The 17,066-nt window shown below is 46.1% G+C and overlaps 1 protein-coding gene across 2 annotated transcripts in view; it reads right to left on the bottom strand.

Moving 5' to 3' along the window:
- Window positions 1-14,604, bottom strand: part of LOC119354379 (ATP-dependent DNA helicase SRS2-like protein At4g25120) — a 31,732-nt gene extending 17,128 nt beyond the window's left edge. For both annotated transcript variants that reach the window (XR_005170835.1, XM_037621107.1), the window contains exons 1-19: window positions 14,097-14,604; window positions 13,673-13,849; window positions 13,170-13,367; window positions 12,772-13,008; window positions 11,827-11,868; window positions 11,568-11,731; window positions 6,875-7,064; window positions 5,549-5,605; window positions 5,359-5,464; window positions 5,150-5,283; window positions 4,954-5,028; window positions 4,731-4,856; window positions 4,522-4,650; window positions 4,363-4,446; window positions 3,731-3,844; window positions 3,533-3,633; window positions 3,148-3,214; window positions 2,382-2,432; window positions 1,445-1,522 (exon numbers count right to left, since the gene is read on the bottom strand). Coding sequence is in view for 1 of the 2 variants with exons in the window: in XM_037621107.1 (XP_037477004.1) it covers window positions 1,445-1,522; window positions 2,382-2,432; window positions 3,148-3,214; window positions 3,533-3,633; window positions 3,731-3,844; window positions 4,363-4,446; window positions 4,522-4,650; window positions 4,731-4,856; window positions 4,954-5,028; window positions 5,150-5,283; window positions 5,359-5,464; window positions 5,549-5,605; window positions 6,875-7,064; window positions 11,568-11,731; window positions 11,827-11,868; window positions 12,772-13,008; window positions 13,170-13,367; window positions 13,673-13,849; window positions 14,097-14,507 (2,541 nt within the window). In the remaining variant the exon portion in view is untranslated. The remainder of the gene's footprint in view (window positions 1-1,444; window positions 1,523-2,381; window positions 2,433-3,147; window positions 3,215-3,532; window positions 3,634-3,730; window positions 3,845-4,362; window positions 4,447-4,521; window positions 4,651-4,730; window positions 4,857-4,953; window positions 5,029-5,149; window positions 5,284-5,358; window positions 5,465-5,548; window positions 5,606-6,874; window positions 7,065-11,567; window positions 11,732-11,826; window positions 11,869-12,771; window positions 13,009-13,169; window positions 13,368-13,672; window positions 13,850-14,096) is intronic.
- Between the last annotated feature and the right edge of the window lie 2,462 nt (window positions 14,605-17,066).

The following is a 17,066-nucleotide window of genomic DNA, read 5'->3' on the forward strand; positions in this document are numbered from 1 at the left end:
GAGGCCGGCGGGGAGGGAGAGGGGCGCGTCGCGTCGGGCGGGGGAGCAGAAGCATGGGACGGGTCGAGGGAGGCGGCGGGGGGGAGATGATGCGGTCAGAAAGCCTCGGGGGAGCCATATCGAGGCCACTGGAGCCACGGGCCTAGGGCACAGAAGCGGCCCAGCAGCCGCAAGCCGGCCCGGTCCAAGCAGGGTTGGCCCAGTTAGCGCCAGCGACTGGTGGGCTGGGCCACGGCCCAAGAGGCTAGGTTCGGGCGAGGGGCGGCCCAGGAGGCGCGGAGGGGGCCGGACCCGTAGGGTTTCCCTAGTCGGGGCAAGCGTCGCCGCCAGCACACCGCCGGCAAGGGCCAACCAGGGGCGTCGAGTGGACCGAGAGGCTTGGAAGCAGAGGGAAGAAGACCCGAACGAGGCGATGAACGGGCGAAATGGGGAAGACCGCACCAAAGGGGACGAGGGGACCGGGCCATGGCTAGCCGCCAGCGAGGTCGGAGCTGCCACCGGACGCGGCCGCGGGTCAACCATCGGGCGGCGCCACGACGTAAGAGTCGGACCCCTGTCAGAACGGCCAGCCACACCCCAAGTCCGGTTGCGCTGGCGACGGGCAGCCCCGCTCCACAAGGGCGCGCCTTGCCTCCCAACAGCCCGAGCGGGGCTCAAGGGCGATGTCGGCAACCGCGATAGCCGCAAGCCGGCGGCCGAGCCCCTCACGCGGGGGGCTGAGCCACCGGCCCAGCCGAGCTGTGCAGTGCGATGGGAAGCGGCGGGAGAAGGGAGTGGGTCCTCGTCGGCGAGGTCTGCCCACCGAATGCGGGGCGCAGGGACAGGGGCGGGCAAGGGGAGCGGCGCCACGGCCGGGGCGGGTGGCGCGGTCGGGGAAGGGGGCGCGGACGACAGGCCGGCGCAGAGGCCGAAGGGGGCGGCGCAGAGGCTGGGGAGGGGGAGCGGGGGCGACGTCCACCGCAGGAGGGTAGTCGCCATCGCCATCGCCAGAGCGCGCCGTCGCCCTCTTTGCTCTCCGAGTAGTTAGCCACAACTTTCGCTATCTAGTCTCAAGTAATCAAATTGTTTGGCTTTTGGAAAACTTGGCTAGATTACAGATTTCCTAGTTTTGGTAACAGCGACTCATTACCAGTGAGATCATGGACCCTTTATCCAACCATGATGGTTGACAAGCTATTTTAAATAAGCTTGTTTCCAGAAAATTAGTTACAAGTCTACCAATAGCTGCTTTTGACTTAAATAAAAGCAGCACGTCACTTGATTTGGGCATTTTCAATGAGGAACAAAATGCATATCTTGCTCAATCTCCATTTGTGCATGCTCTTATATATGCTAGAGCTAGGATGATTCAGAATGATCTTCATCTCGGTGCACAACATCAAAATTTAAGTCTCAAGACAATCAACACATAGAACATTAAGAGCATCAAATAGTATGAACTTACAGATCTGATGTCATTGTCTTCATTTAACAATTTACCACCATCGTTATCAATAACTGCACGCTTTTCAAGGAGATATTGCTGCCAAAGAAATGAAAATTATTAAATTAACCATCATGAAAAGAATGAAATATACACAAAGCATTGATGTAGATATTATAGGATCAGTAGGGACTAGAGACACACCAAATCAGCCTCAGTTTGGTAATAAGCATATATGCGATAAGGTAATGTGTGCCCAAACCATATATCAATTTCACAGCTTTCTACTGTAGATTTAATTTACAACAGGAAATTAGCATGATCTGATCGTAGAACACGTGGCAAACAATGATGTCAGATCCTACGTTATAGTTATATGTTTACAGTGAAAGCACATGACACTGTTCCAGCTGGCTGTTTCCCCCTATGAATAAGCTTGGATTAGGAGGGGGTTTTTTTTTGCGAATCAGGATTAGGAGGTTACAATTGTGCCTAATTTAACCCCCCACCCCCACTCCCAGTTATTGCATACCATGAATTCTGCAGTAAACTAGAAGAATTCAAGATGATCAACAGGTGTGAGCACACAGTTCATGATTCCATTAGATGATAGGATCACATAAAGTCATGTACCAACTGCATGTACAAATTCACACCGATATGGAGTAACACTGTTGCTTCAAAAGCACTTTTTCTATTCACAGTGCTCCCAGGTCATATTTAAAAACAAGGTTTAAATTGCACTTTTCGCAGGAGGTCGCAAAAAAAACTAGTGAAAACAATCATCGATTTTAACACTAGAATATAAAAAATAATGAATATGCCTGGCAGATAGCATCTAGGGTTCAAAAAGCTATAGCACAGTTATAGCTAGCTATTTAAAAACTTGTAAAAAGGTGATAAAACACCAAAACAGAGAGTAAATCTTTTTGGATGCAATTGTAACAAGTAACTGAACCTGAGGTAGCATATTTCCTGCAGAAGAAATGACAGCTGAAACTGATTGTTCCTGAGACACAAAAATGAAGACAGCCAATTATCAGTAAGGCTTTGCTGCAGGTTTAGTGAGTTATGCTTTCGTCTATGTTAACATGTATCTATGAAAAGAATCAGACCATTATCAGAGCACAACACATACAAAGATATCTTTCATGAATAGTACATTCAGATACATAGACTTGTGTTTTTCCCCAAAAAAAAGTGGTTGCTACCTCTTATGAACTTACGATGAGGGTTAATATTTGTAATTAAGAAGATGGCTACTATTTTAGAGGTGACCTTGATTAGTGTGGTTCTGCATTAGCAGTCAGTTAAAAAAGGATGTAGCTCTTGAGAAACTAACCACAAGATCAGATGAAGTGTACCACTGCTGTGCAGAAGTTATAATTGTCCACTCTACATGGGGTAGTTATAAATAATGTTGTGCAGAAGTTTGTTCACTGCTGACTATCAACAGAGAACGCGATGCAAGTTTACTAAGTTATGGGTGATGTGCAGAAGTTATAACCCTCTTACCTGTAAATACTAAATACACAGGCAAAAGAACTAAGTTCTTGAAATTGATGGCACATGTTCATTCCATAGATGTTTACGTTTTTATAGGTCAGCTATTTCTTTACAGAAAATTTTGAAGATATGGAACATTGCAGATATATCGTAAACTGAGATGTATCCTATGTTATGAAGAAATGTACAGTACTGGGGAGTAAAATTTTGTTCAGTACCCTCTCAACAAATTTTGATAGGCTATACAAGGTCGATAAAACCTTACGCCCTTGAGTAATCTGGGTCCTGCAGCCAACAAAATGAGACACTCTGAATAAAGCAACATTTAGTAGATTCATGAGCATGGCATAACGATAAGGAAACTTACTGACAAAACAAAGTTTCCAAACTAAGAACAAAATGGAAATTATGTTATAAATAAGCAGCAGTTGTATAGCTCAAAGCACAAACAACATCGGTCCTACACACATTTAATGTACATATGCAATAATGGTGCCCATGTAAAAGATGGTATAAACAGTCTTCAATTAGCTTGAAATAACAATACTTGCGGTGAATTTATGGTGTCTAAGAACAGCAAGTTAACAGGGAGAATTGAACAACCTTTTGAAGGTCCCGGAGACCTTTGCACTGAAGATGTCAGTAGCAGCTGATATGAAGCTACACTTTCTAGCCAATGAAATCTTTTCCACATGATCTATAATCTGCAAATAAAATTGCAACAAATTATCAAATATATGGAAATTTTAAAAATGAAAAAAGGTATAACACGCAAAAGAAAGAGTCTGGTAACACTTGAACCTTCTTTTTTTCTTCCTTGTCACCAGGCAAAAGGGTCTTTAAGGCCTGACGCCATGGGCCATCATCACAACCAGGTAACGTGGTCCTAAGTATTGCCATAATAGCTTTGATGGCCTGGAATAATAGCATGGTAAAGCACTTAAGCCATGAGGCAATTGAGAGCACTTACAGGGTTGTTTACTTATTATTCCCAAGTAAATTATGAGTGCACTAAAGTGTGGTCATTCGTTTATTATTAAGTGGAACAAAGTTATGCAAAATTTGGTGATGCACAAAAAAAGATTTCGCATGATTGATTTCTCGAACAGTCTAGGTATGGCTGACGTTGACCAAACTCACATGTCTACAAAAAAATAAGTAAACAAAAACAAATAATGTTGTTAGCTTCATAGCATCAAGATCAAACAATAGCTTATGATTATAACATATATTTTCAGAAGGGTGCTTCCCTACTGGTTCCTTCCAAAGGCATTGAAAAATTAGCAATAGCTCGTTTGCAACCCATAAGAAATTTCCAAGATCCCAAATGTTACCCAACTAATGACTGTAGAGTTAACCGCACAGAAGAAAAGAGAAATAATGAGAAATTGCTACTTTGCAATGAGTCTCAAGATTAAACTAAATTGAACTACCTTTTTCCTGTAGAAAGCCACACCATGAACATTAAAGGGTATTTTCCTGTTGCGGAATGACACTTGGAATGCTTTGCCAGTTATCTGTGTATAAGAAAGTTAGACTGCAAGCATGACCAAATGTGCTTTTCTACAATGCAGGGTTCAAAAATTCTCAACCTGTCTTCGATATAGGACAGCAATTTTACCGAAGTCGCGGCCTTCAGCTGAACTAGATGTAGTTTCAATGATTTTGTCAATGACAAATGCACATTGTGAATCTTCGCTATGGCACTCCTTAACAGTGATCTAAGTAATATTAAATCAATAAGCAACTGACAGGATGGAAGAACAAACGAAGCAGTTCAGTTGGGCTTCTATGAGTATACCTTACTTCCAGAAGGGTTGTCTGTCTCAGCAAGTTTATGATTACACCGTTTAGTGTTGTTGTGAATAAGAGCTGTTGCTGCTTCGACAATTGCCCGTGTAGAGCGGTAGTTCTTGTTCAACCTGATCTGCAGTCATCGGCAAGGCAAGCTACTTAACAGATATCATGAAGAAAATGTAACACCTAAGACAGTTAGAAAGTGCCCCCAGAGACGTCACAGTTACCTCTTTATGATTTGGAAAGTCTCTACGGAATGAATCAAAGCCAGAAACATCCGCACCATTGAAACTGAAGATGGACTGATACAAGAGAAAAAGAAGTTGAAAATAGTATATGTATGGCAGCTGAAAGCACCAATGGGCATCTAGAAACCATAAGTTCTAAAATTCTTGGATGATAAAGTGGACCAAATTTGCATACCTGATCATCATCACCAACTATGGTTATATGATTGTGAGAAGCTAGAAGCTTCAGAAGAAAATATTGCATAGCACTGGTATCCTGAAACTCATCAACCACTATTGCCTGCCATGTGTTCTGGCACTCTTTGTATACTGCATAGGCAAGACAGATATCTTATCAACAGCTCATCAAAGCAGGTGATATTGTGAGATAAGAAATGAAACTACCTTCTGGAAACTTCGTGAGAAGAGTTATGGATGAGTTGATAAAATCATGATAATCAAGAGCATTACAAGACACTAGTATTTCATTATAGTGCCGAAGAATCGAAGCCTACTCAAAATGTCACGAAGTAAAGGTCAATGTGATTATAGAACAAAGTGGATAACAATGATTTATACACAGAAGAGAGCTTACTCCTGTCAAATCGCCCTTCTTTTCATATTCTTCAGGAGTTTGTCCTGAAGATTTCGCCTGTAAATGAAGATGCAACATTTGGTAAATGGTAACAATAAAACCCAACTACACAAAAAGATCTGCTTAGTAACACAACCTCCTACACTATAGATACATGATTATTTTCCAGAAAGACTTCTTCATATTACTGACTCGCTCACAGTTTGGATCTAGTACAAATGTGATAGAGACTCTAGTAGTAAGCTCAAGAATTGTGTGAACCAAAATGCTTTGGACAAACAAAATCCATAGCCATGAGCCCATGACTACCCGTGAAGTGAGACATACCCATAGTTCAAAAAGCGCTAGGCATTTTGCTATCACCTATAGCCTAGGCGCACTTAAGACAGTTAGAAAGTGCATGCTTATGCTTATGCTTATGGCCACTGCCCTATGTTTTTAAGGCGACGCCTTACCGCCTTAGGGAGGGGGGGCGCTTTGGCGCCTAGGCGCCCAAAGCGGTCGATTTTCCAAAGCGGAGGGGGGGCGCTTCGACGCCTTGGCGTCGCCTTAGGGACGCTTTAAAAACTTAGCCACTGCCTTGCACTTTTCTGGCCAAAGCGCATGCTTATGCGCAGATTAAGCGCTAGGCGTTTTGCTATCACCTAGAGCCTACGCGCACTTAAGCGCCTGCCTAGGTGTGCCTTTTTTAACTATGGACATATCCATTCACAACTAAGCTAAATGTGATCCAGTTTTAGCATGTGGTCACACCTATGGTTTTGTGAGGCACCTTCAAGGCTTCAAGCAGTATTATAGTTACCCAGAGTTTTCACATCATTTTTGGGATCTAGTAATTGTCAAAATTATTAATAAGACGTTTGTTGTTGTCCTAATTGATTGGTTCTAAAGTGATTCTTCAGAGTTAGTTTTTGTATGTCAAGTGTATTGTATAAAACCTTTGTATTTCTGTTTTCTACTATATGCAGAACTTTGTATACTTTATCTTGAATTAATTCAGGCGTCTCAACAAGACTAGGAATAATCCACTATATGCAGTAAGCCTTTAGAACAATGTCTGCACAGCATGCTGAAGCAGTTCCTTCAATATTATGCGCTGTCGATTGTGCAGAAGGTGGCAAGTAACAAACATATATACATATATAAGGAGAATCTGAACGACACTTTGGGTAGATTTAAAGTTATTGTTAGGCTTTACAATAATTTTGCAGGAGCAAAATGCTGTAGAGACTGCCCAATCCCTTCATAGAGCTGCAGGTGCACCAAAACAAAAAGGAAATAGAAACTATAAAATGATAGTGATGAATCTTCAGAAGTAGAAGGCACCTGTGTAACAAACTTCAACCACTTCTTAGCTTTGTCTTTAAAAGAATGTTTAATGTCTCCATCATACTGCTGCTTAACTGCATCTCCTAAACCATCACTTTTGCCATGCTCCAACAGGCGTTCTGCCTCAATAATGGCCCTCCTTTGTTGCCCATGGCCATATATTATGAATTCAGATGTGCGGCCTAGCCTTCAAACGAATGTTGTAGAAATATTTTCAAAATAAGGGACAAAATAAGCCAAGAACAAGTATCTAAAAGTTCACAACAACTTGTAGACTTAATAAACTGCAAGAAAGAGAATGTGTATTGAAATGAGAACATAAAACACAAACAAGAAAATTATCAGATCAGCAAATTGATATAGCATTGCACATACTTTTCCATTAACAACTTTGTGAGACATTAAATTACAGTTAGAGATGATTGTAAGAGGTTCGCTTGGAAGAGCAAGGCCGTGACTATCACGGAACCGGCATTCTCCGCGAACACGATCACTGCCAAGGTTTCCACAGGCTCAGATGCCCCTTGGTGGATGACGGTGGTCTACAGAGCGCAGGATGATGCAGATAAAATCGTGTTTCTTCAGGAATTACGCAACGTCCGCAGCAATTGCCAGGGACCTTGGATGTAAACCTGATCATTCCACGGGCCAGGTTCGAGCCGGGCTTGGCAAAGCCCGATGAAAAAATCCCAAGCCCGAGCCCGACCCCGCCCGGCCTGAAACACATGAACAATGGCGTTTTTAATTAAATTAATCATATTCGGGATATTATATTAGTTTATTATACCTATATTTCAAATAAAAATAATATATATAGCCATTTTGGGCTTATTTCAGACTTTCGGGCCGGGCTTCGGGCGAGAAACTGGAGCCCGAGCCCGGCCTGAATGTCGGGCTTCGGGTTCGGGCCTCCGGGCCGGGTTGTCCATGAATAGGTTTACTTGGATGCTTTGCGGGGATTTTAACCTAATTTACCACGACAAAGACAAGAATGATGGCAATCTGAATAGAAGCATGATGAGCAGATTCCGAAGGCTGATCAACGACCTCACGTTGAAGGAAATATATCTCAATGGTCGCCGGTACACATGGTCGAACGAGCAATCCCCTCCCCCACCCAACCACCGTGGTGCACCTTGACAGGTGCTTTGCACTGCTGACTGGGAAGACACCCATGCCGCTTGTCACCTTCGATGCTTCGCATCTGTGGTTTCTGACCACAGCCCATTGCTGTTGGTTGTACCCCCGTACGGCCGTACCGGCTGCACATCAACGATTCCACTTTGAGGATCTATGGTTGCGCCTTGATAGTTTCCACGAGACGGTGGCTGCGGCCTAGAGCTCCATCGATGACGCCAACCCCTACCGCCATCTGATGATTTGATTGCAAGCCACGGCACGGAAGTTGACGAATTGGAGTTCCCGATCTGTCGGGAACAATAGGAACAAGATGGCCATCTCACACGAGCTCATCTCACGCTTTGACAAGGCTCAGGAAGACCGGATGTTGACGCTGCAAGAGGATCAGTTCCGTAAGCAGCTTAAGATTTCCTATCTTGGCTTGGCTTCTATGGAGTGCACATTCGCTCGAAAACGCGCTCGATTCGCCAATCTGAAGGACGGCGACGTCAATACCGCCTTCTTCCACCGGCAATGCTCTTTCCGCCAGCTGAAGAACAGGATTTTTGGCCTCAATGTGGACGACCAGGTGATCACCGAGCACGAGAGCATGGCGAAAGCTGCCTTCGCGCAGTATGATGCGCTCCTGGGCACCGCCATCGAATGCGATTGCACAGTGGACTTGTTGGAGCTAATTGTGCCCAGTGACCTTGACGACCTCAACACTCCCTTCAACACCGAGGAGATTTGGGAGGCGATCAAGCGTCTGCCCGCGCTCAAGGCGATCGGGGCGACGGCTTCACCGCAGAGTTCCTGTGGGCCTGTTGGAGTATGGTGCGACAAGACTTTGTCGACGTCTTCCAACAGTTATATGAGATGAGAGGCCATGGCTGCCTCAACCAGGCGCTGATCACCCTGCTACCGAAGCACGCAGATGCGAACACACTAAAGACTAAACGACTACAAGCCAATAAGTCTTATCCACCTAGTGGCCAAGATCTTTGCCAGAGTCCTCTGACTATGCCTCACCCCAAAGTTGGATAGCCTTGTCAGCCGAAGCCAAAACACGTCCATCGCCGGTCAAAGTCTGCATGACAACTTCATTCTAGTCAAGCAATCGGCCCGGGTCCTTCACCAACCGGGTGCCCCACGAGTCTTGCTCCAATTAGACCTCCCGCCCGCCTTCGACTCCCTGGCTTGGCCCTTCCTCTTCGAGGTCCTTCACCAATATGGCTTTGGGAACAGACTTCTGGAGTGAATCCTATCCTCCTGTCGTCGGCGAGCACACGCGTCCTGATGAATGGCGAGCCGGGCGCCCCTATCTGGCACCGCCGGGGGCTCTGCCAGCGTGATCGTCGTCGCGGGCACTCAATGTTGACACATTAGAATGGCTCACCAAGCGCGCGATCGACCTGGGAATCATGGCTCAACTGCACCCTAGACGTTCGATCCCCATGGTGTCTCTGTACGCTGATGACGTGGTACTTTTCTGCCATTGTTCGTCCAGCGACATCATTGCCAAATTTTGAAGTTCTTCGGCCGCGCCTCTGGCCTTATGGCGAATTACGCCAAGAGCTCCGCTGCATTGCGACACGGATGAGGCGACGGCTGCGATCCCGCAACTAGGTTGTCCTATTGTCGAGCTACCGATCACCTACCACGGGATCCCCCTCGCAATACGACGACCTACCACAGCCCAATTACATGCCTTTGTCGATGGGATCGTTGGGCGACTCCCTGCTTGGAAGGACGGACTGATGAACAAACCAGGGCGCCTCGCGTAGGTGAAATCTGTCCTGGGTACCATTCCTGAGCAGCAACTCCTCGCCTTCGTGCCGCCAAAGAAGACGCTTCGTCAAATCGAGAAGATTCAACCCAGCTTCTTGTGGGTTGGCCCCGTAGCTGCCAACGATGGCCTCTGCCACGCAATTGGCACCGCATCTGCTGCCCCATCTCGCACGGAGGGTTAAGCATCCACGCCCTAGAGTGTGTTGGCCTCGCCCTGAGGCTCTGCTGGCTTTGGTTCTCGCACACCGATCATGAGCGTGCCTGGAGTGGCTTGGATCTGCAATCGTCTGCCAAGGAACGGGTGCTCTTCTTCTCCTCCACCACGATGACCATCGGAAACAGCTTAACTGCATTTTTCTGGAAGGACCACTGGATCAACTGGCAGTCAATAAGCGAGATGCCCCAGCCCTCTACAGCTGCATCCCCAAGCGCCGCCGCAAAGATTTGGACCATCACTGAAGGTTTACAGGGCCATAACTAGGCACGAGACATCCACAGGGCCCTCGGCATACACGAGATTGACAAGTATCTGCATGTCTGGCTGGCGATCAAGCACTTCTTGCTCTCGGACGCCCCCGACCAGCTTGTTTGGTAGTGGACGGCCACCAGCTCCTGCTACCTCGCCACCTTCCAAGGATCCACGACTTGCTTCTCGTGGAAACTCATTTGAAAAATTGGTCGCCGCTGCGTGTGAAGTTTTTCCACTGGTTAGCCAACCAAGATAGGTCGTGGACTGCTAATCGCCTCGCTCGACGTGGACTCCAGTACCAGCCCGGATGCCCACTCTGCGACCAGGCCACCGAGATGATGCGTCACCTCCTCCTGGAGTGCCCCTTCGCCAGGCAGACTTGGCATGAGATCCTCGCCTAGCTCAGGATGACCACCGCAGGCCCAAATCAGGAAGAATCCCTCATGGACTGGTGGCTCCACGCCAAGTAGAACACGCCTACGCAGCCGCGCAAGGGTCTCACATCCATTGCCCTCCTGACACCGTGGATGATTTGGAAGAAGCACAACGAGTGCGTCTTCGATGGTGCCCAGCCTCTGGTTCATGACCTCGTCTCCAAGATCAAGGACGAAGTAGAGCAGTGGGCACGAGCTGGTGCCCATGGCCTTCGTGTCATCCTGCCGCCTGTTGAAGTGTATATGTGGATTGCCTAGCCCTTTCCATCAGTTCGAACTTTGTTGCTTGGCTAGTGCATGAAGCATAACATGGTATCGGAGCTAAGGTCTTGGGTTCAAGTCCTGGCTTTCGCAGTTTATCCAAAAAAAAATGTTGTTGCCCCCCTTTGTCCACGTATAGGCCTCTTGAGCCATACCTCTGAGTCTATCCACGTGTTGACTTTCCGCGTCACACGTGAGAGGGGGTGATGAAGTGTATATGTGGATTGCCTGGCCCTTTCCATCAGTTCGGACTTTTGGTTGCGTTGGCTAGTGCATGAAGCTTAACACCGCCCACCTGGGATGTACACTAGTTTCCCTGTATTTTGTTTGAACTTGGCCTCTTAGGAGGATTGTAACCCAACTCTATCTTTTCAATGCAATGGAACACAAAGTTCCTTGGCGTTTTCTCGAAAAAAAATGATTGTAAGAGGTAGTTTAACGCATCTCTGACATCTAGTTCATGGTTACTACTTAATACAGGTGAAAAGAGTCATCATAAGTAAATATTGACTCATAAGTAAAATAGAGGATAATATTATTTTAGCTTCATTTTTATACAGTTCTATCCCATTCAGTTACTTCATAATTAAGTCAATATCTGACAACAGAAAATACATACTTTTCAGCATGGGTCCTGCAAAGCTGCAAGCAGAAGGAGTGAAATGTGCTTATTATGATCTCTTTGGCAACTGCCTTCCCGACCACTGCCCCTATCCGGTCCCTCATTTCTGAGGCAGCAGCAGTTGTGAATGTCATAGCAAGGATGTTTGATGGTGGAATTCCCTGGTCGTACAATAAATGGAGAAATGTGACTGTGTGACCTTCAAATATCACAACATGCTAATTTTGTAGTGAACATATGAAAGAGCGCACCCTACCTCTTTGAGCAATGTGAGAACCCTGCCGACCATTGTAGAAGTCTTGAGTCATGCCAATTACAAAGAAAGTCAATATAGACAAAAGTGTGGAAATGATCACAAGATAAGAGGTCTATGGAGCAAAGTTAAAGAGTGCCATCTTATTAATTATTATATTGAAGTCACAGCATAATGAAACTGTGTGCAGGTAAGAGACAAAATTCAGACCGTTTTAAAAATGTAAATCCAAGGACTGCACTTGCATCATTTTCTTGAACACTACATTAGTGCGCCAGAAGTTCGCAAATACGATATAAAGTTACATAAACAGACAAACAAATAAGAGTGAAACATATGAGTAAATTGCTTTCGGTTCTTCTACAACTGTCCGGAAGGATATAGGCTACTGTCTTGGGAATAAATGGTGCAACCTTTGCGCAGAGTTTCTTCTACTACAATTGGTGCACATTTTTAGATGCGAGTTCAAGCAAAAATAATATTCATGGGATATATTTTACTTTGTAGGTAGGATTTCTGTCGTAATGGGACAGATGATGTTAGTTCTGATTTCATTTGGAATCAATAATTAATTGCATCAAAATATCAGCTATAACATCCTTGGGAAAATAATATCAGCTATAACATTCTTGGGAAAATAATATCAGTTATAAGAACAGAAGATATGAACTTATTAACTCATCTGATACTGATAATCTTATTCTTCTTAAATCATCTTAGTTAAAAAAAAGGTAAATCACGAAAACAATTGGTCTCGGTGGACACAAGCAACAGAAATTATTGGTCTTAGTTGACTTTTTGGATATCAAATTTGGGAAAACCAATTTTGTGGAAAGAGTTAATCACATTATAATTATACATATTCCCTGTAATGAGAACTAAGATATTGTATCCAGAAACACGAAATGTATATTGTACAATTTATCCAAATTAAGACAAAAACTGTACCTTTCCACTTCCTGGACCTGCAACGATCATTAACGGAACAGCAACATCACTGCATGCAGCCTCCCTCTGCTTGTCGTTTAGGGAGTGCAAATACTCATAGTACTTCCTTGGGGCACACCCTTCATTTTCCTCCATTTCTAGTCCCATCTCCCCAGGCTCCTCCTTGCCCTTGGCAGCAGACATGGCAACCTGCCCCTCATGGATGACATCGACCTCCCCCAAGAGTGCATCAACAACCTTAATATCTCCAAGAGAAGAGTAATCAAATAAACTGGTTTAGTTATTTGGTTCCAGACCAAACCTACTCAATTCCTTCCAAGATTCAGGAAGCAAGAATTCCATCATGCCCCAAAACTATAGAACTTTCCCTTGTCTAAAGTTAAGAAGCAAAGTTATACCTCTCCTCCCGCCTCCGCAATGGAAATTACTGGAGGGAAATCAACACATAATGCTACTGAGCCATCTTCTACGTACATCTCGTCTATCTCATCCTGGTTGATCGCCGAAGATGCGACGTAGTGCTCCTGGTTCATCTCGGAAGATGCGACATGGTGCTCCTTGCTGATGGCATTGACTTCCCAGAAAGTGTCCTCCAACTGAATTTCTCTCAAAAGAAGACAACATGATAAGCTACTTTGCAATTTACCAGCTACCTAGTTCACTTCTAATTTCACAAAACCAACATTATTCTCTTAAGATTCTCAGTGTTAGGTAGGGGAAAACATGACTTAAAGGAAGTTACAAATGCTTTCCGATTTAAAGGAACCGGGTTCAAATTAGAACTAAAACCACGACAAGAATTATGGAAACGGAGGGAGTAGCACTTTGTAGAATTTTCCGAAGTTTCCTCACCAGATCAATGAAAGCAAAAGGCACACATGCCCCATGGATATTCACATACCTTAACACAGTCATCTGCGATGGATATAGCTGGAAGAAGTGAATCATCACCACAGGACAGCACCGAGCTTTCCACTTCCACCATCTCCTTCAGCTCCTCATCCTGGCTCTTGGCAGCACGCTGAGCATCACACTCCTCAAAAATGGCATACGCCTCCGTCCAGAATGCGTCCTCAAGCTAAATTCAATCCAAAAGAGAGAATAATGAAGTGAGCGCTTTATTGAAATTACCACCTAGGCAATCCTAATTAATCAGGATAACACATCAAGAACAGATTATCCTCGGATTGAGTCAGCATTTCCTTTCGTCGGTTCTTATCTCTCCCTAACAAATCAACCTTTTGCATAAACGAATTTGGATATGCCTTGGCTCTCCCTATTCTATTTCCAATTTCAAAACAACTTAGAAGGGACCAAAGGTATACCGTTCCGCACACTGGTCCGGCGTGGGTTGCTGCCGCCACAACGACTGGCCCTCGCTCCACCGTCAAATCTTTCTCCCTGCCCTTATCCTTCCCGGCCATGGACCGCGAGTGCTCCTCGCAGATGGCGTCCACCTCAAGCAAGAACGCCTCGTCCATGTCGTCGTCCTCTAGAAGGAACCCGCAAGACTTGGGCACCTTGGGGAGGGGAGTGATGTACCCGTAATCGATGTCCTCCACGCCGCCTGCGGATCCGGGCTGCTGCAGGGCGTTGCCCGTGACATCGGCGAGCGGCCGGCGGGGCGGCGGGCATGGAGACTGCAGCGGCCGCTTGCAAGGGAGCAGTCGGGAGGGGTTGGAAGAGCTGCCGTAGTGGGGCGGAGCAGGATAAATGTTTTCCTTCCAGCGCGACATGGACCCGTCGAGATCGCCGGCGGCGAGGGTTTAGGTATTTGGGGCGGCGGTGTGGGCGGGATGAGGTGGGGGTTTTTTCTTCATTTCGATTCGAAAGAGAGCGCGGTTTTGGGGTTTTTTATTTCCTAAATTCTAAAAAGTGCACGCGCGCTTTTTGATCGTCCCGAGCGGCCGGCTCGTGGCCACTCGATTCCGCCAACCCACGCTATCTGACAAGATCAGTCTATCTCTCTCTCTCTTCGTCGCACAACACACCCACCCCACATACGACTCGTCTCTCCCGACGCACCTCCCTCTCTCTTATATCTCTCACTATCCCCAAGAATCTGGATCGGAGGGTGCTCGTTGGTCTTTCCCTCAACGCCGCCACCAGAAGTGCCCCATCAGTTGGCCACCAGGAGCCCCGCACTATCCAGCCAACACACTCCACCGGCTCATCGGAGGAGGGGAGGACCAGCCCGCGTGGCTCTGCCCGGAGGTCCTCGTCGTACCACCACCACGACGGTTGGCTTGGCCGCACCACCACCAGACCAATCCACCACGGCATCCCGTCGATGCAGAGGCCAGGATTTTGCTAGATTCAGAGACGGCGACGGTTGGTCCTGTGTTGCGCCTCTTGTTCTCGTGTTGGATTCGATCTGTACAAGCGCACTCCTTTTGATTATGTAACTGTGCTCCTCTTGTTTTACATGAAGAAAGGAGGAGACAAATTCACGACTGAGTAGGAGTTTGTTTCCTTCTGAATGTATAGACAGCCGAATCAATGAACATTTTCGGTCCTACGGTGATGAAAATGGAACTGAATACATTTTCCCTACGAATCAATGACTTTCATTTTTTGTTGGCATCTATAGTAGTTTTAGTTGCACAGATAGTCATTCCTAGTTGGATATAATTATTGAGAAGTTATACACACAACGATTAACTTTTGTTGGCATCTATAGTAATTTTGGTTGCACAGATAGTCATTTGAGATCTCTAGTCATTTTCAGTTGGATACAATCATTGGAAAGTTGCACACATGACTATCAATTTTTGTTGACATTTATAATAGTTCTAGTTGTACATATAGTCGTTCTCAGTTGGATACAATCATTGAAAAGGTGCACAAACGGCGATACTAAGTTGGCTGACCTGGCAGTGGAGTTGCACACTCCTGTCCACATAGTCGCAGATGCACGACCACGGAGTTGCACACTGTCGCCGGTATAGTAGCACACACATGGTCGTGGAGTTACATTCTCTTTTCCTGGTGCGGTAACAACCGACAACAGGCGAAGGCGAGGTTGCAGCCCGCAACGGCGGAGTCGAGAGGCAGCAGCCGGTGATGTCAAGCGCATCTATGGGTATGACGTGAAGTGCATCTCTATTTTTTTCATTTTCATTTTTCAGTTGCACACGCTCACACGTCAGTTGGCTGCATCTGCAGGATAGTTGCACGCGGTAGACCGTATAGTTGGCAGGAGACAGTGTACAGTGAGGAAGTCATAGATCTAGCTGTGCCAACCCCATACATTATCTTGCCAACTTCAGAGTACAAACTGCCAAGCAAACCTGATACAGTCCCAACTCAAGATCTCAGCATAACATCTAGCAAAGTACCAACAGACAAAGGCTCAGTGCCAACTACAGGAGCCATTGTGGCAACTCCAGTAGCCACTGTGCCAACTCTAGCATCCAGTGAGCCAGCTGCAGGTCGAAATGTGCCAACTCTAGCAGCCACTGTGCCAACTCCAGCATCCAGTGAGCCAACTGCAGGTCCAATTGTGCCAACTCCGGCAGCCACTGTGCCACCCCTAGCAGTTATTGAGCCAACTGCAGGTTCAAATGTGCCAACTCGAGCAACTTCTGAGCCAACTGCAGGTCTACTTGTGCCAACTGCAAGACCTTTTGTTGCTAACTATCAGTGGTATTGGGCAACCTGTCCAACCTCCTTTGCCAACAGCTCAAAAAGGCACAATGTTTGATCATCAAAACAAACTCACCAAGAAGGAAGTCTACATGAATCTATGCTTTTTTTGAAGATGACAAAGCCATGGGTAAACAAGGTCTGGAGGGGAGGTGAAGGGGAAGTTAAAGAGGACGAAATTCAATGGATCCTCACTTTTCCCTCCTCCCGGTTGCTGTGGTTGCACAGTTGTGTCTGCAGATGGCTCACTTGCTGGTGGAGTTGGCACAACGGGTGATACAGTTGGTTCATTTGGACCTGCAGCTGGCTCACTTGGTGCTGCAGTTGCCACAATAGTGGCTGGGTTTGCTGGTTTGCTGCTTGGGATGCTGACATACTTGCCATGTTTTTTGCACATCTTTTTTGTTGCACATAATTTTTGCACACAGTGTGGCTATATTTTGGCTGCTGGAGCTGATTTAGTTGCATGAAAGCAGCTTCAATTTGCCTATGTTTTGTTTGCACACAACTGTTGTGGATATATTTTCTGTCTACTTTTTTTCCACACAGTGTGCCCATAGTTGGCTGCTGGAATTGCTGTAGTTGCACGAAAGCAGATAACTGGTTGCACAGATTGTGTGCAAACTACAGCTACGTTTTCCTCCTCTCCT

The sequence above is a fragment of the Triticum dicoccoides genome, chromosome 2A (genome assembly GCF_002162155.2).
Source record: "Triticum dicoccoides isolate Atlit2015 ecotype Zavitan chromosome 2A, WEW_v2.0, whole genome shotgun sequence".
NCBI classification, from domain to species: domain Eukaryota; kingdom Viridiplantae; phylum Streptophyta; class Magnoliopsida; order Poales; family Poaceae; genus Triticum; species Triticum dicoccoides.